This window comes from Otolemur garnettii, unplaced genomic scaffold, assembly GCF_000181295.1.
Source record: "Otolemur garnettii isolate 467f Iridium unplaced genomic scaffold, OtoGar3 scaffold00017, whole genome shotgun sequence".
In the NCBI taxonomy this organism is placed as follows: Eukaryota; Metazoa; Chordata; class Mammalia; order Primates; family Galagidae; genus Otolemur; species Otolemur garnettii.
Genome location: NW_003852412.1, coordinates 9589630 through 9612692, shown reverse-complemented (window position 1 = coordinate 9612692; position 23063 = coordinate 9589630). Strand labels below are relative to the sequence as shown.

At 37.8% G+C, this 23063-nt stretch overlaps 1 protein-coding gene across 1 annotated transcript in view; it reads left to right on the top strand.

Moving 5' to 3' along the window:
* The window catches only part of ANKRD31 (ankyrin repeat domain 31), a 178688-nt gene that overhangs the window by 83058 nt on the left and 72567 nt on the right, over positions 1 to 23063 (top strand). The window contains exons 12-14 of the mRNA XM_012802743.1: positions 17830 to 17974; positions 20465 to 20517; positions 21418 to 22927. Of these exons, the coding sequence (XP_012658197.1) occupies positions 17830 to 17974; positions 20465 to 20517; positions 21418 to 22927 (1708 nt within the window). The remainder of the gene's footprint in view (positions 1 to 17829; positions 17975 to 20464; positions 20518 to 21417; positions 22928 to 23063) is intronic.

Sequence of the window (23063 nt, the reverse complement as noted above, 5' to 3'; positions counted from 1 at the left end):
AAAAAAAAAAAAAAAAGAAAGATGAGCAAGTTTTTATAGAGTTTAGTGTATTAAGCTTACTATTACTCATTTCTGCTTCTGTACATGTTTTCCTATAGATTCAAATTACCACCTAGTATCATTTTCTTTTTACTTTAATTCAGGTTTATTCTTATTTGCCTCTTTTGTGCTGTTATTGTCAAGTATATTAATTTACACATGTTATAGGCCTTATAGTATGCATATTATTTTGTGTCATTGTTTTTTAAATTGGTTAAGGGAATTAGGGAAAATAAATATATAATCATATTGTCTTCCATAATTACCCACACAATTACCTTTATTGGTATGCTTTGTTTTCTCTCTCTCTCTCTTTTTTTTTTTTTTCCAGTTTTTGGCCAAGGCTGGGTTTGAACCCTCCACCTCCAGGAGATGGGGCCAGTGCCCTACTCCTTTGAGCCACAGGTACCACCCAGGTTTTTTCTCTCTCTTTTTTTTTTTCCTTTTTTTTTAGACAGAGTCTTATTATGTCCCCCTTGGTAGAGTGCCATGGCATCACAGCTCATAGCAACCTCAAACTCTTGGGCTTAAGCTGTTCTCTTGCTTCAGCCTCCCAAGTAGCTGAGACTACAGGCACCCACTGTAACACCTGGCTATTTTTTGGTTGTAGTTGTCATTGTTGTTTAGCTGACCTAGGCTGGGCTCTAACATGCCACCTCCAGTGTATGTGGCTGGCTCCCTAGCCACTGAGCTACAGGTGCTGAGCCTGTGCTTTGTTTTTTTCATGAGAATTTGAACTACTATCACTTGCCTTCAACCCAAACAGATACCTGTATTATTTCTTTTTTAAAAAATTCAGCTATTACAGGATGCACAAATGTTTTAGTTATATGGACTGCTTTTGTACTGCTTGAGTCAAAAGTTACAAGTGTTTCCATCACCCAGATACTGTACATCGTATCCATTAGGCATGATTTCACTCATTCTTTCCTCCGTCTCCTCTCCACCTACTTGATTTCCATTGACTTTTTCTTCCATCTGTGCACCTGTGCCGATCAGTTAGTTCCAATTTAATAGTGAGTACATGTGTTTTTTTTTTGTTTTTTTTTGTTTTTTGGCAGTTTTTGGCCAGGGACAGGTTTGAACCTGCCACCTCCAGTGTATGGGGCCGGCGCCCTACTACTTTGATCCACAGGTGCCACCCCCATGTGGTGGTTTATTTTGCCATTCTTGCAAAACTTCACTTAGGAGAATGGTCTCCAGGTCTACCCAGATTGTTGCAAAAGGTATAAATTCATTTTTTATGGATGAATAGTACTTGATGGTATATTACATACATATACCACATTTTATTAATCTACTCATGACTTAAGAAACACTTAAGAAACACTTAAGGGTTGATTCTACATCTTCATGATTGTGAATTGTGCTGCAATAAACATTGAAGCACAAGTGTATCAAGATGTTATTGACTTCATAGAACAAGTTGGGGAGGATTCCTTTCTTCTCGATGTTATGAAATAATTTCTGTAAGTATGGGTATCAGTTCTTCTTTGCAGGTCTGATAAAATTCAGCTGTGATGCCATCTTGTTCAGGGCTTTTTTTAGTTGGAAGAGGTTTTATGCTGCTTCAATTTCGCTCCTTGTTATTTGTTCATGAGTTCTATTTGTTCCTGATTGAGTCTGGGCAGTTAGTATGTTATAGGAATTTATTCATTTCCTCAACATTTTTGAGTTTATGTGCTTAGAAATTTTCTTTTTTCGGCTTGGCACCTGTGACTCAAGTGGCTAAGGCGCCAGCCACATACACCTAAGGTGGTGGGTTAGAATCCAGCCCGGGCTCGCCAAACAACAATAATGGCTGCAACCAAAAAATAGTCGGGCGTTGAGGCGGGTGCCTGTGGTCCCAGCTACTTGGGAGGTTGAGGCAGGAGACTTGCTTGAGCCTAGGAGTTGGAGAATGCTGTGAGCAGTGAAGCCATGGTACTCTACTCAGGGGGACAGCTTGATGCTCTGTCTCAAAAAAAAAAAAAAAAAAAAATTTTCTTTTTTCTTTTGAAACAGAGTCTTACCTTGTGGCCCTGGGTGGAGTGCTGTGGTGTCATAGATCACAGCAACATCAAACTCTTGGGCTCAAGTGATCTTCTTGCCTTATCCTCCCAGGTAGCTGGAACTATAGGTGCTCACCACCACACCCAGGTAGTTTTCTATTTTTAGTAGAAATGGGGTCTTGCTCTTGCTTGGGCTGGTCTCAAACTCCTGAGCTCAGGCAATCCATCCACCATGGCCTCCAAGAGTGCTGGGATTACAGGCATTAGCCACTGCACCCAGCCTGTACCTAGAGATTTTTATAGTATTCACAGATAATTCTTTGTATTTCTGTGCTATCACTTGTAATATCTCCATTGTCATTTCTGGTTGAACTTATTTGGGTCCTGTCTTTTCTGTTTGTGGTTAATCAAACAAGGGGTGTGTCAGTTTGTTTATCTTTTCAAAGAACCAACTTTTTGTTTTATTAATCTCCAGGAGTTTTTTGTTTGTTTTTAATTTCATTTAGTTCTGCTCTAACTCTATTAATTTCTCTTTGGTGAGTTTTGGGTCTGTTTGCTCTTCTTTTTCTAGTTCCTTGAGACAGTTCATTAGATTGTTTGTGTTCTTTCTGTCTTTTTGATATAGGCATTTAAGGCTGTGAATTTTTTTTTTGGACTGCTTTTGCTGAATCCCATTGATTTTAATAACTGTGTGCCCATTGTTTAGTTCAAGAAATCTTTTCATTTCCATCTTAATTTCCTCTTTGACCCCCAAATCATTCAGCAATAGTTTGGTTTTGGTTTTGTTTTTGTTTTTGAGACAGTGTCTCAGCAACCTCCAACTCTTGGGCTTATCTTGCCTTAGCCTTCCAAGTAGCTGGGACTACAGGTGCCTGCCACAAATGCCCAGCTATTTTTTTGTTGCAGTTGATTAGCTGGCCCAGATTGGGTTTGAACCTGCCGCCCTTATTGTATGTCGCTGGCAGCATAACCACTGTGCTAAGGCCACCAAGCCGTTCATTCAGCAATAGTTTAATTTTCATGACTTTGTATAGAATTGACTGTTTCTTTTTCTTTTTTGAGACGAAGTCTCAAGCTGTCCCCCTGGGTAGAGTGCTGTGGCATCACTCACAGTAATCTCCAACTCCTGGGCTCAAGTGAGTCTCCTGCCTCAGCCTCCCAAGTAGCTGGGACCACAGGCGCCTGCCACAACACCCGGCTAGTTTTTGGTTGCAGCCATCATTGTTGTTTGGCGGGTCCGGGCTGGATTCGAACCTGCCACCTTAGGTGTATGTGGCTGGCGCCTTAGCCACTTCAGCCACAGGCGCCAAGCCAGAATTGACTGTTTCTGTTGGAGTTGATTTCTAATCTTACTCCACTGTGATCTGAGATTATGTCTGGATGCATATCTCTGTGTTTATCCTATTCGGAGCATGTTGAGCTTCTTAGATGTTTAGATTGATGCTTTGCATCAAATTTGGGACATTTTCAGTCATTTTTTTCTAATATTTTTCTGCTTTTTCTCTCTCCTGTCTTTCTGGAATGTCCATTATGTGTATGTTGGTATGCTTTATGCTATCATATATTTCTCTAATTCTCTGTTCATTATCCTTAATTATTTATTCTGTCTGTTCTTCTGATTGTTTAATTTTCATTAATCTATCTCTGAGTTCACTGATTCTTCAGTGAGCTCAGACCTACTATTGAAACCCTCTCTGAGGACAGGCATGGTGGCTCACTCCTGTAATCTTAGCACTCTGGGAGGCCAAGGTAGGTGGATTGCTTGAGCTCACAGGTTCGATTCCAGCCTAAGCAAGACCTCATCTCTAAAAATAGCTGGGCATTGTGGAAGGCACCTATTGTCCCCGCTACTTGGGAAGTTAAGGCAAGAGAATCGCTTGAGCCCAAGAGTTTGAGGTTTCTGTGAGCTATGACACCATGGCACTCTACCGAGGGCAACAAAATGAAACTCTCTGTCTCAAAAAAAAAAGAAAGAAAGAAACCCTCCAGTGAAGTTTTCATTTTTGTTATTATACCTTTCAACTCTAGAATTTCTATTTGGTTCTTTTAAATTTCTATTTCTTTACTAATATTCTCTTTTTTATGAATCATTATTGTCATACCTTTCTTTTTTTTTTTTTTTTTTTTGCAGTTTTTGGCTGGGGCTGGGTTTGAACCTGCCACCTCCAGCATATGGGGCTGGTGCCCTACTCCTTTGAGCCACAGTCTCTGCCCTGTTGTCATACCTTTCTTTAATTCTTTAAATATGGTTTTCTTTAGTTCTTTGGATATATTTATAATAGCTATTTTGGAGTGTTTATAAATATAGGTCCTTTCAAAGAAGTTTCTATTACTGCTTTTTATCCTGGGTCACACCTTACTCTTTCTTTGCATGTCAATTTTTTTCCTGAAAACTTGACATTTTAGATAACAGCAACTCTTATGCTTATTCCCCCACAACCCATATTCCCAAATAGGCCTGTTGTTTGTTGCCTTGTTTATTTTTTTAGTGACTGTCTGGACTAAGTCAGTGATGTTTGTTTATCCAACAGTGTGCAGCTTTGTGACCTTGTTCAAAATTGTTTTTTCTTGTTTTTGTCTTTACATTGGTTTCCTATGAAATACTCTTTGTTCAGGACTATTTCATGGTTAATTATTGATTGGCCAGATGTTGTGTTTAACCTTCTTAAACCAGGTTTTTTGCCTTTCACTCTTGGATTTGGTGTGGCTTCTGGACTGTGTACACTGTTTGTGGAATTTTTGAGTTTGACCTACATTCAGCCAGGGACTAATAAATTCAGGTGTTTGCAGTCTGTCCTCAGATGATACACATTTGAGCATACACATAGATAGTCTTCCTGACCACTAGGATGACTGTAGTTTTAGCTGGGCTCTCTTTGACTATCTTATTCCCTGATCTTCCTATTACATTTCTGGCTAATCAGCCTTTATTAAGTCATAGTCAGCTGTTTCCCTCCACTCATTGCTAACCCTCAGCATGAGATTCTACTCTTAGTATGATCCTTCTTTTTCGTTTGAAAGGTAGCACATATTTGTAGGCGAGGTGTTTTTTAATAACCAGTTTCCTGCCGTTAGAATTTTGGTAGTCTTCCATTTCATCCTGTCTCTTCCAGTTCATGTGTGTGGTGTTTCTGCTGACCGAGCATTTTTGAAATCCTTATAAACCTTGTGAGTTTCTTGTGTATGTCAGGAGGAGACAAGAGGGCCTTTCACAGATCTTTCCACAATCTCATCTATATTCCTGGCTTCTGCTGGGATGATTAAGTGGGTCCATGAATAATGTGCCTACTTTCTTCAGCACTAGCAAAAACTTTGTAGCTACATCCTTAGCCTCCTCTCCAGAGCTCACTTTTCTTACAGTGAATCTCCAAATTTTGTCATCTTTTCCAGTGTGGACAGACTGAGAATTTTGCAAATCATTGCCTTCTAGTTCCTTTTTGCTTAACAGTTTTCTTCCTCAATTTATCTCTTCTCACATTTTACTATAATCCCCAAGAAGAAACCAGGATGCACTCTCAGTGCTTTAATTGGAGATCACCAAAACTACATATCCAAGTTTATTACTTACAAGTTCTCCTTTTATTCAACTTGTTAGACACATCTAGGCTTTTTATTTTGTAATGTAACAAGGACATCCTTTCCTCTAGTTTCTAAAAACATGTTCTACATTTCCTTCTGAGCCCTTGCCAACAATGCCTTTAGTGTTCATTTTCTTGCCAACATTCTATTTGTGATGATATCTGTATTCTCTATATAATACAGGATTTTTCTACTGTATTCATTGTGAGCCCTCGCTGCTAGAGCCTTTAAAAATCCATATTTCTACCAAGTATCTGTTCAAGGCGGTTGAGGCTTTTCTTATCATTTTCCCCTAAATTCTTTTAACCCTATCCATCTTCTAGTCCCAAACCACTCCCACATTTTTAGGTATTTGTTACAATAGCACTTCACTTCCTGGTACCAAAATCTGTATTGGTTTCCTGTGACTACTGTAGTATCACTGGGCTAAAGTCAAAGTGTTAGTGGGACTTCATTCCTTGCAGAGGCTGGAGGGGATAATCCATTAGTTGCTTCTTTCAGCTTTTAATGGTTGAGGGCATTCTTGACTTGGGGCTGTATCACTTCATCTCTTCCTTTACATTGCCTTTTTCTCTGCCTGCATGTGTGAAATCTCCTCACTGTGTTGCTGATGAAGAGAGTCAAGGTCCAGCTGCCTGTCACTGTCAGTCAAATGTAGAGATTGGGGTTAGATCCAACAAGCTTTATTATCAGAAGACCAGCAATTCTGGAAAATAGTGAGAAAAATCTCTCACTTTTTTGTGAGAGAGAGTGAGAGTCTCCTTTTTTTGGAGACTGAATTTCACTATGTCGCCCAGTGGAGAACTCTGGTGTCACAGCTCACAGCAACCTCAAACTCTTGGGCTTGAGTAATGCTCTTGTCTCAGCCTCCTACAGGCACCCGCCATAGCACTCAGCTTTTTTTTTGGTTGTAGTTGTCATTGTTGTTTGGCAGGCCTGGGCTGGGTTTGGACCTGCCAGCTCTAGTGTATGTGGCTGGCGCCCTAGCCACTGAGCTACAGGCGCTGAGCCAGAAATGTCTCTTATAGACTGTTCTGCCCTAGTTATAATTTTAATAGTTTTTATAATGAGATACAAGGAAATAAACCTAAAAAATTTAAACTTTATCTAAAAGAATTATCAAATAAAACAAAAGTAGCCTTTACTCTAACAATGTAATAATATTTAAACAAAATAAAAATAATCTTTACCTTAACAATATAACAACACTTGGGCGGCGCCTGTGGCTCAGTGGGTAGGACACCAGCCCTATATACCGAGGGTGGTGGGTTCAAACCTGGCCTCAGCCAAACTGCAACAAAAAAATAGCCGGGCATTGTGGTGGGCGCCTGTAGTCCCAGCTACTAGGGAGTCTGAGGCAAGAGAATTGCCTAAGCCGAGGAGTTGGAGGTTGCTGTGAGCTCTGTGATAACTATAGGTGATAAAGTGAGACTCTGTCTCTACAAAAAAAAAGAAAAAAAATACGTATAAAACAACACTTATTGTCTAAGTGTTACTACTTCCCCCAAAGTCTTTTGAGATAAACATTTGTGGTGAAACCTTAACTAAATAAACATCAAAGGTATGTGGGGAAAGAATGTGGGCTGAGCAAACTAGGTCAGCTGTACTGCTTCAGCTTAATTTCTTAGACCCATTTTGTAGATCTAATGTAAACATTTTTCTGGCTTCATTTCCCCACTGAAATGAACTGTAATAATAATAACGTAATAAAATCTATGAAATATATTTTGAATGGAAATAATTATTATGATTTACCCTATTTGGTTATAAAACTTACTCAGGCAAGGGATAGGTTTAAAGTTACAATATGCAGCACACAAAAAAACAAGGGGCACACTGAGTATAAGAACAAAGATGTCTAAAAATAATATAATTCCTATCTCTACAGCTAAAGCTCTTTTTTTTTTAAAGCCAGAGTCTTGCTTTGTAGCCCTTGATAGAGTGCTGTGGCATCACAGCTCACAGCAACCTCAAACATTTGGGCTTAAGTGATTTCTCTTGCCTCAGCCTCCCAAGTAGCTAGGACTACAAGCGCCTGCCACAACACTCAGCTATTTTTAGAGATGAGGTCTCGCTGTGGTTCAGGCTGGTCTTGAACCTGTGAGCTCAGTCTACCCACCCACCTTGGCCTCCCTAGTGCTGGGATTACACACACACCTGACTATAGCAAAAGCTCTTAACCATCATCTCTGCACAGTTCTGCAGTCTGCTGGTCAGGGTCAGATTTGTTGGTTTTCTTAAGGTGTGAAGCTTGATGTGGGGAAAATGTAATCAAGCCAACTTGATAGCCATAGGGATCAGTCAGGATATATCAGAGGCCAGTCTGCTGGCCCTTGAGTTGTTCATCAAGTCTTTCCCTCTAAGTCTTGAGGAGAACCTGGTCACTGGCTGAAACCTATGCACGTTTCACAAAGCAAGGCAAGAAATCTCTTTTTAAGCAACTCAGAGTGTAGCGTAAGTGTAGCTCAGGAGGTGTTGGGACATCCCGTGACAGAGATCAAGGGTCATCTGTTGGAATCCTTGTAAAAGGCAGGTGGGCTGTCTCTCAGGTGGAACGTCCAAGACCAATTGAGTAAGTTCCGTATTCTGGGTGAGTTACTGGAAAGTAGGACCTGGAAAATACCTCAAAAACTACTCCATGGTAAAGAAGCAAACAGAAGCAACGGTGATTATTATCCAGCAAATGAAGGGACAGTGGCTGATTTCTGTCATTACTTTAACTAAACCTACTCCTTTGCAGAGTTCTGGGGGCCTTTACTCCATTTTTCACCTTGTACCCCTTCATCAATTTGTAAGGGTGGTTTTAATTGCCTCTTGCTTATAAGGACACTTGTGATGGTGCTTAGGTTCTACCCAAATAATTGGAGATAAATGCTTCATCTCAAAATCTTTAATCACATTTATAAAGGTCTAGCTTCCAAAGAGGGTAGCATTTACAGGTTCTAGAAGTGAGGACATGGATGTCTTTGAGGGGGGGGTAAGACACTTTCAGCCTACTGTGGTTAAGTATGAGAGGGATCTTTACTTTCCACTAAATACCTTCTACAATTTAATTTTTTTTTTGCAAAATGGAACTAACAGTTTTATGATTTCAAACATTAGTTAACACTACTATGATAAAGGGACATGGACACAAACTCATACACATTCCTCAGAATTCAGAAGTGATTAAAAAGTAGCCTCAAAAGAGATGTGATATACTAGAAATCGATTGGTCATATGAAAAACATTTATCTTCTAATAATTAAATAAATGTAAATTCATACACACAAAAGAGATGTCATATACCTGAGACCACCTATTCATTATCTCAGAAGAGAGATGTATAACTTACTTAAAAGGATAACATAATATACTTTTATGATAGTCATCATATTATGGGAAGATAGAAAAAGGATACGTGTTATGAATAGTACAAAACTTGGAACATTATCTAATATTAGAGGTGAGAGAAAAGGATTCAAACTATTTTAGTAGGCTAGGATGCTTTCTTATAAAAACAAATATGTATATAGTTATTTATTTATTTATTTTATTGTTGGGGATTCATTGAAGGTGTAAGAAACCAGGTTACACTGATTGCATTTGTTAGGTAAAGTCCCTCTACAATTGTGTCTTGCCCCCAAAAGGTCTGGCGCACACCAAGGCCCCCCCCTCCTTCTTTCTCTCTTTGCTCTCCCTTCCCCCACCCCCACCATGTTATTATCATTAATTGTCCTCATATCAAAATTGAGTACATAGGATTCATGCTTCTCCATTCTTGTAATGCTTTACTAAGAATAATGTGTTCCACTTCCATCCAGGTTAATACAAAGGGCTGTAAAGTCTCCATTTTTTTAATGGCTGAATAGTATTCCATGGGGTACATATACCACAGCTTGTTAATCCATTCCTGGGTTGGTGGTCATTTAGGTCGTTTCCACATTTTGGCAATTGTAAATTGAGCTGCAATAAACAGTCTAGTGCAAGTGTCCTTATGATAAAAGGATTTTTTTCCTTCTGGGCAGATGCCCAGTAATGGGATTGCAGGATCAAATGGGAGGTCTAGCTTGAGTTCTTTGAGGCTTCTCCATACTTCCTTCCAAAAAGGTTATATTAGTTTACAGTCCCAAAAAGTGTTCCCTTCTCTCCACATCCACATCAGCATCTGCAGTTTTGAGATTTTGTGATGTGGGCCATTCTTGCTGGGGTTAGATGGTATCTAAGGGTGGTTTTGATTTGCATTTCTCTAATAATTATGGATGATGAGCATTTTTTCATATGTTTGTTAGCCATTTGTCTGTCTTCTTTAGAGAAGGTTCTAGTCATCTCTCTTGCCCATTGACATATGGGATTGTTGGCTTTTCACTTGGATTGATTTGAGTTCTCTATAGATCCTCGTTATCAAGCTTGTGTCTGATTCAAAATATGCAAATATCCTTTCCCATTGTGTAGGTTGTCTATTTGCTTTGGTTGTTTTCTCCTTAGCTGTACAGAAGTTTTTCATTTAATTAAGTCCCATTTGTTTATTTTTGTTGTTGCAGTTGCCACCCCAGTCTTCTTCATGAAGTCTTTTCCCAAGCTGATATCTTCCAGGGTTTTTCCTATGCTTTCTTTGAGGATTTTTATTGTTTCATGCCTTAAATTTAAGTACTTTATCCATCTTGCATCAATTTTTGTGAGTGGAGAAAGGTGTGGGTACAGTTTCAGTCTCTTACATGTGGATATCCAGTCCTCCCAGTACCATTTATTGAATAGGAAGTCTTTCCCCCAAGGTATGTTCCTGTTTGGTTTATCGAAGGTTAGGTGGTTCTAAGATGTTAATTTCATTTCCTGGTTTTCTGTTCCATTCCAAATGTCTATGTCTCTATTTTTGTGCTGGTACCATGCTGTCATGACCACTATGGCTTTGTAGTACAGCCTAAAATCTGGTATGCTGATGCCCCCAGCTTTATTTTTATTACTAAGAACTGCCTTAGCTATACAGGTTTTTTTCTGGTTCCATACAAAATGCTGAATCATTTTTTCCAAATCTTGAAAGTACGATGTTGATATTTTAATAGGGATGGCATTGAATCTGTAGATTGCTTTGGTAAGTATCGACATTTTAGCAACGTTGATTCTTCCCAGCTATGAGCATGGTATGTTCTTCCATTTGTTAATATCCTGTGTTATTTCCTTTCCTAGGGTTTCATAATTGTCTTTATAGAGGTCCTTCACCTCTTTTGTTAGGTATATTCCTAGGTATTACGTTTTCTTTAAAGTTATGGTGAAGGGATTTGTGTCCTTAATTAGCCTCTCATCTTGACTGTTATTGCCATGTACAAAGGCTACTGACTTACGGACATTGATTTTATATCCTGAGACATTACGTATTTTTTATGACTTCCAGGAGTCTTGTGGTTGAGTCTTTGGGGTTCTGTAAGTATAAGATCATATCCTCAGCAAAGAGGGAAAATTTGACCTCCTCTGCTCCTATTTGGATGTCCTTTATTTCCTTGTTTTGCCTAATCGTATTGGCCAGAACTTCAACCCCAACCGACAAACTCGAGACTCACTCCGATGTAAAGGGCATAAGATGAGATTTATTACAGACCCGGGAAGCCCGGGGGCCCCGGGCCTGGACTCTCCTGGCATGCAAGCCGAGGACGAGCCCCGAACTCGGGGTGAAGGCAGTTTTTATGGGGTACAGAAAGCAAGAGGGGTAGGGTCCGATACGAGTACACTTTTCATTGGTGGTTGGTGATTTCATTAGTAAAGGTGAATTTGGATTGGTACAGGTAAGGGGTGGAGGGTCCCTTAACACTATTTGGTTGAGTAACTATGAAAGGAATGAGAAAGGTTGCAGGGTGGGCCCTGCGGGTGTGGTTTAAGCAACTATGAATGGAATGGGGAGGGTTACAAGGTGGGCCCTGCAGTTTAACAGAGCAGACAAGAAAATGGCGCTGGTCTGGCCCTTACACCACCACTGTGTTGAACAGTAATGGTGACAGAGGACAACCTTGTCTGGTTCTAGTTCTAAGAGGAAAAGCTTTCAGTTTTCCTCCATTCAGTAAAATATTAGCTGTGGGTTTGTCATAGATAGCTTCGATCAGTTTAAGAAATGTGCCATGTATGCCTATAATCTTTAGTGTTCTAATTGGAAAAGGATGCTGGATTTTATTGAATGCTTTTTCTGCATCTATTGAGAGGACACATGGTCTTTGTTTTTGCTTCTATTAATATGGTGGATAATGTTTATGGACTTGTATATGTTAAACCAGCCTTGCATCCCTGGGATGAAACCTACTTGATCATGATGTCTGACTTTTTTAATGATAAGCTGTAATCTGTTGGCTAGGATTTTGTTGGGAATTTTTACATCTATATTCATTAGTGAAATTGGTCTGAAATTCTCCTTTTTAGTTGGGTCTTTTCCTGATTTTGGTATCAGGATGATGTTTGCTTCTTAGAATGTGTTGGGGAAGATTCCTTCCTCCTCAATTTTTTGGAATAATTTCTGCAGTACAGGAATAAGCTTTTCCTTGAAGGTTTGATTAGAATTCTGGTGGGAAGCCATCTGAACCAGGGCATTTTTTTGTTGGAAGATTTTTTATTGTTTCTTTAATCTCAGTGCTTGAAATTGGTCTATTAGGAGCTCTATTTCTTCCTGGCTAAGTCTAGGGAGAGGGTGTGATTACAAATATTGATCCATTTCCTTCACATTGTCAAATTTCTGGTCATAGAGTTTCTGGTAGTATTCAGAGATGATCGCTTGTATATCTGTGGCATCAGTTGTTATTTCCCCTTTATCATTTGTGATTGAGGTTATTAGAGATTTTATTTTTCTAGTTCTAGTTAGTCTGGCCAAAGGTTTATCTATTTTATTTATTTTTACTAAAAAACAACTCCTTGTTTCATTCAATTTTCTGAATGATTCTTTTGTTTTCAATTTCATCAATCTCTGATTTACTTTTGGGCATTTCTTTTCTTCTGCTGGGTTTAGGCTTAGATTGTTCTTCTTTTTCCAATTCCATAAGGTGGCTTGTGCATTTTCTGTTTTTCGAATGTAGGCATCTAAAGTAATAAATTTTCCTCTCAGAACTGCTTTTGCAGTATCCCACAGGTTTTGGTAGCTTGTGTCTTCATTGTTGTTATGTTCAAGGAAGTTAATGATTTCTTCTTTTACTTATTCCGGCACCCAATTGTCATTCAACAAAAGGTTAATTTCCATGCCTTTGTGTGGGGTTGAACTTTTTTATTAGAGTTGAGTTCTGCCTTTAGTGCCTTGTCGTCTGAAAAGATACAAGGTAAAATTTCAGTTCTTTTGATTCTGTCAAGGTTTGTTTTGTGTTCTAGGATATGATCAATTTTGGAGAATGTTCCATGGGGCAATGAGAAGACTGTATATTCTTTATCTTTAGGATGGAGTGTTCTATTTGTGTCTATCAAGCACAATTGTTCTAGGGTCTCATTTAAGTCCCTTATATATTTGTTTAATTTCTATTTAGAGGATCTGTCCAGCTCTGTAAGAGGAGTTTTAAAGTCCCCTGTTATTATGGTGTTATAGGATATCATATTGCTCAGACTGAGTAAGGTCTATTTCAAGAATCTAGGAGTATTTAAGTTGGGTGAATAAATATTTAGAATTGAAATGTCTTCTTGTTATATTTTTCCCTTAACCAATATAAAGTGACCATCTTTGTCTTTTTTGACTTTAGTTGCTTTAAATCGACATGTATCTGAAAATAAGATTTCAACCTTTTTTCTTCTGAATTCTGTTTGCCTGAAAAATTGTCTTCCAACCCTTAACTCAGAGTTTTAATTTGTCTTTTGAGGCTAGGTGTGTTTCCTGCAGACAGCAAATGGATGGCTTGTCTTTTTTAATCCAGTCAGCCAATCTATGCCTCTTCAGTGGGGAATTCAAACCATTAACATTTATTGAGATAATTGATAACTGTGGTAGTGTTTTATTCATTTTATTTTGTGAAGTCCTTTTGCTTAGCTTTATCTTTTGCATCATTGTGGAAGTTAGGTTCTGTCCTTTAATTTCTGAGTTCTTACTTTGCTGTTGATCCATTGTGATGGTCTGAAAGTGTTCTTGGAGTCTCTGATCAGAGACGCAGGGAGAAGGAACTGCTGACGGGATGCTTGATTTGAAGGGAGGTCAGGACTCGCTCTGGTCAGCGACCCGGCCTAACTTTACTGATTATCTTATATACTTTCAAACATTCATTAAGAATTTAACACAGATACAAAGAAGTGAAGTAATATTAGGAAGTTACCATTAAGATTACAATTCAGTGTGAGGGCTGAGGAAAACATATACAATTGATTTTGTTTAGAGTAAAAACATAAGGTAGACTGTTTGTCTGTCCTTGCTGGCCCAAACCAAAACTAGAGATTATAATGTTAATGAAGGAAGAAGACAGAGAGCAGAGCCCAACACTGAGGACAGGCATTCATGCCCCCAGCTGAGACCCCTGATTCTCCAGAATTTCTAAAGCGAGGTCATCTGCATTTTTCTGCATATCTATAGGCAGGTGCAGAAGCTTGATCTTTGAAGAAGTCTTTCTCAGAATCAATCTCCTGGGGGAGCACATTGAAGCAAACTGCCATATCTGAGCATGGGGTGCTTATCTCTACAATGGTCAGTGTACAGAACAGGTTGAAGTATTTCCTGTAGAGCTGGTCTTCTGGCAAATATCCTCAATGTTTGTATATCAGTAAATGATTTGATTTCTCTGTCAATTTTAAAGCTTAGCAGGATATAGAATTCTGGGCTAGAAAGTGTTCTGTTTAAGTAGATGAAAGGTAGATGACCATTGTCTTCTTGCTTGAAAAGTTTCATTAGAGAAGTCTGCAGTCACCCTGATGGATTTGCCCCTGTAGGTCAACTGGTGCTTACTCCTGGCAGCTTGAAGAATCTTTTCTTTTGTCTTGACTTTGGACAGGTTCATCACAATCTGTCTTGAAGAAGCTCTATTAGAGTTGAGGCAACTTGGGGTCCAATATCCCTCTGAAAGGAGTGTGTCAGAATCTTCGGTGATATTTGGGAAATTTTCATTTATAATATTCTCTAGTATAGCTTCCATTCCCCTGGGGCATTCTTCTTCCCCTTCTGGGATACTATAACTCGTATGTTTAAACACTTCATAAAGTCCCATAATTCTGTCAGTGAATGTTTTGCTTTTTCTCTCTTCTTTTCTGCCTCTTTAGCTATCTGAGTTATCTCAAGAGCTTTGTCCTGTACCTCTGAGATTCTTTCTTCTGCATGGTCTAATCTGTTGTTGATGCTTTGTATTGCATCTTTAAGTTCCCTAATTGACTGCTTTAGCTCCTTCAGCTCTGCTATATCCTTTCTATTCTTCATATTGTTCATCTCTTATTTGATTCTGTTTTTGGATTTCCTTTTGGTTATTTTCCACTTTATCAGCAGTTTCCTTCATTGTTTCCATCATTTCCTTCATTTTTTTCATCATCTGTATTCTAAATTCCCTTTCTGTCATTTGTAACACTTCTTAATAGGTGTAATCCTCTGCAGTAGCTTCCTCACGGTCCCTTGGTGGGGGGTGGGTGGGGGAGGTTGCTCTGGACTGTATTTTCATGTTGCTCAGATTTTTCTGCTGATTCTTACTCATGAGTGTTTTCTTTTATCTGTTTCCTTGCCCTAATTTTCCTTTCACTTCCTCTTGTTCTTTAAGTTACTGTGCCTCTGGACTAGGGTTTTGATGAGTCCTTAAAAACTCCCAACCTCTGGGGGTGTTCGGTTGGGTGGTTCCCCCTGAGGTCAGCAGCTCTTTGCTAGCCTGTTTAGACACAGGACCCCACCCAGTGTGCCAAAACCAGTCTCACTGTATGCCTTTGAGGGCCAAGGCTGGAAGGCGTCTCAGTCCCTGCCTTTAGGCTGCTCAGTCACTAGATTACTCGCCCAAGGTTTCCCACCCTTTTTCTGCAACCATGAGGGCGGAGCTTGCCAGGACAGTTCTCCCACAATGGCTCCACTTGGCCCATAGCTGAATACTATTAGCTCTGTCAAACTTAGCTACTCAGCTGCTCAGTCCGGGGCCCTAGACAATGCTTAAAGTCCTCCGCACTCTTGCTCAAGTTCTCCCAAGATAGTTCAACTGAGGTCAAGTCCAAAAAACCCGAAATAGCTCACAGATAAGGCCTTTCCAGTTTGCAATCTCAGTACTGCTATACTTAGAGCTCCCAGCAGGATTAGACTGAACGAACACACACAACCACTTGCCAGTTCTTCACTGCTTTTGTCCTCCTCATGGGGTCCAGAAGTCTCTCACTGACACCATGTGTCCCCAAAGGGATGTTTCTGGGCAGATCCCACCAGCCAGAGATGCCTGGAGTCTTCTCTCCCCAGTCTCACCGTGCCTAGTTGCAAGGAAGCGATTACTCGGCCACCATCTTGCTCCTCTCCTGTATATATTTTTAACTTTTAGGTACATACAATATACAGAAATTCAGGTCCTTCCTTTCATTCCAGACGCTAATATAAATATGGTAGCGCAGGCTTCTTTTAGTGTAATGTTACTTAAAGACTACTCCCCACATCCTCCCTGGCTATATTCATTCTTTTATTAAACAACACTTTTAAATGTTTACTTTCTGCCAGATATTAAGATAGTTTCTGAGAATATAAAGGCAATTATGAGATGTATCTATAGCAAAAGCTTTGAAGCAACTTAAACATTCATTAATAAAGTTAAATAAATTATAATACATTTATTTAGGAAACCATCACTCAGCTGCTGAAAAGGATGAGGAAGTGCATTCTACACTGATATGGAATAATCTCTAGGCCAGTGGTTCTCAACCTTCCTAATGCCTCCTAATGCTGTGACCCTTTAATACAGTTCCTCATGTTGTGGCGACCCCCCATCATAAAATTATTTTTGTTGCTGCTTCATTAACTATAATTGTGCTACTGTCAGGAATTGTAATGTAAATATCTGATATGCAGGATGTATTTTCATTGTTACAAAGGGGTCGCTACCCACAGGTTGAGAACAGCTGCTCTAGACTATTGTTGAGACAGTGGGAGAAAGAAGGCAAAATACAATATATATAATATATGGCCACTTGTATAAAAAATACACACACACATATGTGTTTATATATATGATGTGTATATACATACTTACTGGATTAGACAAGTGCTTGGAAAAGTTCAGAACAAACTAGCTGGTGCTCATTCAGGAAACAGTAGATGACTAGATGACAGGGGTAGAAGTGGGAAACTTACTTTGTATTGGATACTTTTCTGAGTCTTCTGTATTTTGAACATAATCATTAATTTCCTTTTCAAACATGTTAAATTAATTTTAAAAGAAAAACATAGTGCCACCCTCAAGAAGCTTAGAGTATAGTAAGAGAAACAAATATATAAGAGCTATAAATAAGTACATGTATAATATAGAGTATATTTGGCAGTATGATAAAATCATACATGAGAGGAGGGAGAGGTCATTTTTCTCTGGGGCAGCAGTATGTGTGGTGGCGGTGGGGTGGGCAGGGATACTGCATAGAGTATGTTACTTGAGGAGTAGTAACCAATTAAAGATTGACTACTTTTTCCTTGACAGTCTGAAGAGAGGCAACAGCAACACAGGTATAGATGGGAAGACGTTAACTATCTCCTACAGGAGTCCTCAAACTTTTTAAACACAGGGCCAGCTCACTGTCTCTCAGATCATTGGAGGGCCAGACTGCGGCCCTGGGACAAGTTGGCTACTAAGCAGGACAAGCTGCGGCAGCAAAGACACCTGGCAGCTGGATAAATGTCCTAGGTGGGCCTCATGTGGCCCAGGGGCCGCAGTTTGAGGACAGCTGTCCTAGAACCTATTCAGATTACATTTACTACTACAGAACTCAATGCTAATTCTTGGTATATTTGCTAGCTTCATTTCACTAGTAGCTTATCCACAGAAGCTTCTGCCCCAGCCTCTTCTCTGCCTACCTACCTTCTCATCTTCCTTCTTCCTTTCCTCTCTCTCCCCTCCCTTCTTTTTCTTCTCTTTTCCTTCCTTTTCTTTTTTCAGTCTTTTTAAATAAGAGATTTGAGTATCCATAAATTATAATTTAATCGCGACTACATTAATTCTCTTTTTATTGACAAAAGTGTGACAGACCCAAATTCTGTGTTGTTGAAAAAAATATTTAATCTTACTTAAGAGTTGTATACTGGCACACAGTTACAGTAATATGCCCTTAATCTGAGTTTCCTTACATGAAAATTGTTTTTTAGGTGGCACAGTTACTTCTTTTGAATGGAGCTGATCCATTATTTAGAAGTGACAGTGGAAAGTGTGCTTTGGATGAGGCCAAAGATTCACGTATGAAGCGTCTCCTTGAGAAACACATTCCTAAACATCAAAAATGTCTTATATCAGGTAAGATCAAACAGCCCTATTATAGCTGATCATCATACGAGTAAAAAGTTACAGAAATTTAATTTAAAATTAAAGAAATAAAATTTTTCCCTATAGGTTTTGAGAAAATCCATCCACTAGTATCTTTGCTCCATTCTTTTAATAAAAGAAAGATAATAATTTTCTCCAGGTTTTACATTGCCAACACTTAAGAAATCTTCTATGAATTTTTGTTTTTTTCCCATTGTTATTTGATTGTATAACATGATGTGATATAAATTATATTTGTTTGTATCTTTTTCAGGAAATGTGGCCAGGATTGGTTATTTCAATTCCCTGAGAATCTTTCCTTACAGCTATACTCTAACCCAGCGGTTCTCAACCTGTGCATCACCACCCCTTTGTAACACTGAAAATACATCCTGCATATCAGATATTTACATTATGATTCCTAACAGTAGCAAAATTACAGTTATGAAGTAGCAAAAAAAATAATTTTATGGTTGGGGGTCAATACAACATGAGGAATTAAAGGGTCACGGCATTAGGAGGCATTAGGAAGGTTTAGAACCACTGCTCTAACCCTTCCATACATAGCTCTATTAAACTGAACTATAAAATAACTTGATCTATAGATGTCAATAAAAAATATTACATACAAATAATTTAATACATGGCATATTCTTCATACTCACTTTAATGCATTTGTTAGAATTTTTGGTAACATGACATTACTCTGCCCAGAGCCCTACAATGGCTCTCCCTTTAATCTCCTTATAATGGCCTATAAGTTCTTCTATCAGCTGGTCACCCTCCTGGTTAGCCCCTTCTATGACTCTCTAATTTCTGTTAACTCAACTTCAGACATGCTGGCTTCCTTATTGTTTTTCAGGTATTCCTCCTTGGCCTTCTGAAGTCTAAATTCAAATGTCACCTCAATGAGACCTAGACCACCCTATTTAATACTGCAGCTTTCCTTGTCCCTCTCTCACCTATGTTAGTTATCTGTCACTATGTAACAATTACCCTAATACTTTGCAGCTTTTGTCACCAAGAGGCAATTAATTAATGGTTCTTAGAACCAGATAGTAGCCAGATCACATCAGAAGAGAGCCGACGGTAACTTGTTGAGGCCAGGTATATAAAAGTGCATTGAGATAAATTATTAAAACAATCACATTTATATTTCAGACTATCTGAAAAATAGGAAATAAAGTATCCAGTTATATTATCGTCTCCTAATACTTGTGCTTAATAAGTCCTAATTTGAATGCTGCATTCTCTTCAAAGTTAAACATATATACATGGAAAAGGTCAAACAGACCTTTAAGAGCAAAAGTTTGGAGAAGGCATATCGTCTTTTATGATCTTGGAAAATAACAATAACAAACAATAATAATGAAGCACTTTCTATGTGCCCAAGAAGTCCTCTAAACTCTTTACATGGATTATATCATTTAATCTTCACAACAATTCTATAAGGTTGGGACTATTAATTAGCTTTCATTTTCTAGAGGCAGAGACATTAAGAAACTTACCCAAGGTCACCCAGCTGGTAAACATATGAGTCAGGACTAAAACTCAGGGCTAAGTTTCCTGAGACTGCTTCTAGCCCCTTTGTTTGATAGAAGGATATTCCATGTGCTTTTTCTCACCTGAACAAGGTGAATGGGTAAATGTCAGGATTCATCATGTGCATCATAATTTGATTACTATCATGAAAATTATTCCCAAGAAATAAATTAAATTTTTCTCTTTTCCAATTATATCCTTTACATTTCTAGCTTATAATATATTTAAGGAACTTTGTATTCATTATCACATCTAAGATGTTCATTCATAAATTCCTTCCTCTATTAAATATTCATTAAATATCTCCTATGTGGATGCCATTATTTCTAGGTTTTTTTTTTGGTGGCCAAATGCATATATAGGTAACTATAATTCAACCTTCAGTGTTTAAAAGAAGCAATAAAAGAAACACTAATGTACTTAACTTTTATTATCAACATAGGTGTTTTTTTCACATCAGCTTTTTTCCCTATGCAGTCACAAGATGTTTGACCTTTTCCATGTATATATGTTTCACTTTGAAGAGAATGCAGCATTCAAACTAGGATTTATTAAGCACAAGTATTAGGAGATAATATAATTAATTATGAAAGAATATCTTGCCTCAAGAAAGTTATCTTACATATAGTTATGTAATCTACTAAATGGAGAGGGCATAACTGGATATATCAATGAGGAAAATGAAAAGTACTGAGGTCAATCAATTCTTGTCATTAGTTATTTTGTTAAGTCTATTTTGCTTTTCCTATAGAGATGTTTTTTAGCTCTCTTAAGATAATATTTGGTTTCTAATATGGAAGTTACAAATTATAGGCATGTTATATGTGCTAATTTTAATATAAAATGTTTGCATAATCCTCGTATTCCATTTGGTTTTCTCATGGTGAAGGACTTACAGGTTTTAGAAGTCTAGAGTTGATTTTCTCTTTTTGTTTACAGCTCAGAGGAATAGCACTGACCCATTAGATGTAGAGGATGTACACCAGCACAAGGTACATTTGTGCTTAGTAATGAACATTTTTATGGGATATAAATACTGGTTTTCTCATTTTATAGCCATGAGAAGGAAAAGAAAGACTTCTGGAATATTAGTAACAGTGATTTCACATTTCCTTCTAAGCAAATAATTACATGAGATCAAAAAGTTCTGGGCTATTAGCTTGGGAAGCAGTTGAGTAAATGTAGCTTATCTGGGCATACTAATCTATTGGTAGCCATTTCCTTTATCATCCTCTTTATGGAGACTGAGGTTTTTCAACCATGTCACATTTCCTGTGGCCTAAATACAGTGCCAGCATCAAAGGTGTCAGTCCATCCCTTCAGACTTGACATGGTAGGCAGTTACTTTTTATCTGGTGCTTAAGTTGTGGTGAGTGAAAGGAAGCAATATTCCTGTTTTAATCTTAGCAGCCCACAATAATCTTTTCATGCCAGTTTAGGAGTATATCTATGTTCTTATATTTAAGTCCTTTTTCTACTGTCCTACCTATAGTTCTCTCAGATATCTGAGGAAGAAACCCTCCTAATTCTAGGTTTAGCTACATAACAACTGGGAGAAGAGAGTTTCTCTAAATCATTTTCTTATAAAGGAAACTTTGATTAGTTTAAAAACCTATATAGTTTTAAGTAGATTTTGTATTATGTTTAATAAGATCAATAAAAAAGGAATTAAAATGTACATTAGGAAATAAAGATTAGTATACATACTGAGTCTAAACCTATTATCTTTGTCTTTCTTCTGTTAGTCTACTTTTCTGAAATAATGGGTTGGCTATATCACTGCAAGTCCTGTGGTCAGATAGAAAATTGAATGGAATAATAATTTGTCAACAATATAGATTGAATTGAGTATAGCACTAAATTAAAGCTAACTATACATTTTCTTTCTTTAGAAACCAAAATTCAGTTCTAAAAATTGCATTTGGTTTGTTCATAATGAAAATTCCAACAGACAGAAGCCAGAACACATAAAAGTCAATAAAGAAAACAAAGAGGATATATTTGTAAATAAAGAAGATGTATATGAACATTACCACAAAGATTCCAAAAACACAATATTGTATAAATCCAAGCGTAAACAATCAACTGTTAACCAAATATACGCTATAGGACTCAGAAAAGGCAATTTTCGTAAAATCAAAGATCCCAGCACAAAATTAGCTAAAGGTAAAGGAAGAAGAAACACAGAACATAAAAGAACTCAAGTAGATGATGGAGACAGCAATCCAAGAAAAACACTAGCTTTGACTTCTTCCAGGAGAATAACCAGGCGAAGAAGCAGATTGGTTACTTGTCAACAGCGTGTTCTCCAAACTCTTGATGGCCTTTCAGAAGAGACATGTAAACATTCCAGCCCAACTTCATTAAGCCTGAAAAATAAATTAGATAATGATATTGAGGCTTGTTCAGTTTCCAAAGAGACACATACTCACAATATAGATTTATCGGATAATCAAGAAACACAGTTCTTGGAATTAGAGTCCATTGATCAAACTGAAGCCATTTCTCTCTCAGGACTTTCATTACATAAAGAAATCAAGTTACCACTTGATCAGCCACCTTATACTCTCCAAGAACAACACGGTAGCCCTTATAAATCTCATGAAAACAGTAACTCAGTTCAAAAAGATGAGAGACTTAATAAATGGGAAAGTTCTTTCCCATCATTTAGAAAGAGAAATTTTGATGATGATGATAGTGATTGTGCTATTTCTGAGAAGACTGTAACATTTAAAAAGCTGATATGTTCTACAGATTACAAAAACCACTGTAATGATAAAAATAATATAACAAATAGAGAAAAAACAGCTTTACAACAATTTTCTCCTTCTGAAGACCATTTTTCACAGGAAAATGAATTAAAAGCAGAGAGCCTAACCAGACTTCCACAACAGGAAGCTGTTCATTTTTCTGATTCAGATAATACAGTTATTTCTGAGCATGTAACAAATTTTGAAGACTGCATATATGGAATTTCTTTTGATCACTCAAACAGCAATCCTAAGCAGACTCATATGGGAACACTTTCAACACATGAGGTTTCTGAGTTGACTAGTCATGTGGATTTATTCAAAAAGACTCTGGATTACAGCCTCAGAACACCAACTCCTTTAATGAATCAAACAGATACTCCTACTGTGGAAAAGGTAACAAGAAAACAAGTTACTAAAAGGAATTGCAATGAAAAAGGCCAGAAAACAAGTTCTTCAAACGTTCCTTTATCTGCAATTGTTTATTCTCAAGTAATAGAAACAACAAAAGTTGAAAAGGAGAGAGAAAATCTTGCAGAAAGGGAGATGATACATAATATAGATTTTCATTCTGCTGATAGTATGAATAAAGAATTGACAAACATAATACAAGTTGATCAAAGAAAAGAGAAAGAATCTTCTCATAAATCAGGTATAAGAAGTATCACTCAATTTGTACAATTTCCTATAGATTTACTTATTTTTATAGACATTTTAAACTGAATTTTACTCAACCTATGTCCAAACTTAGAAAAATGAGGATATGTGGGCCGTTATTGGTGATGCTG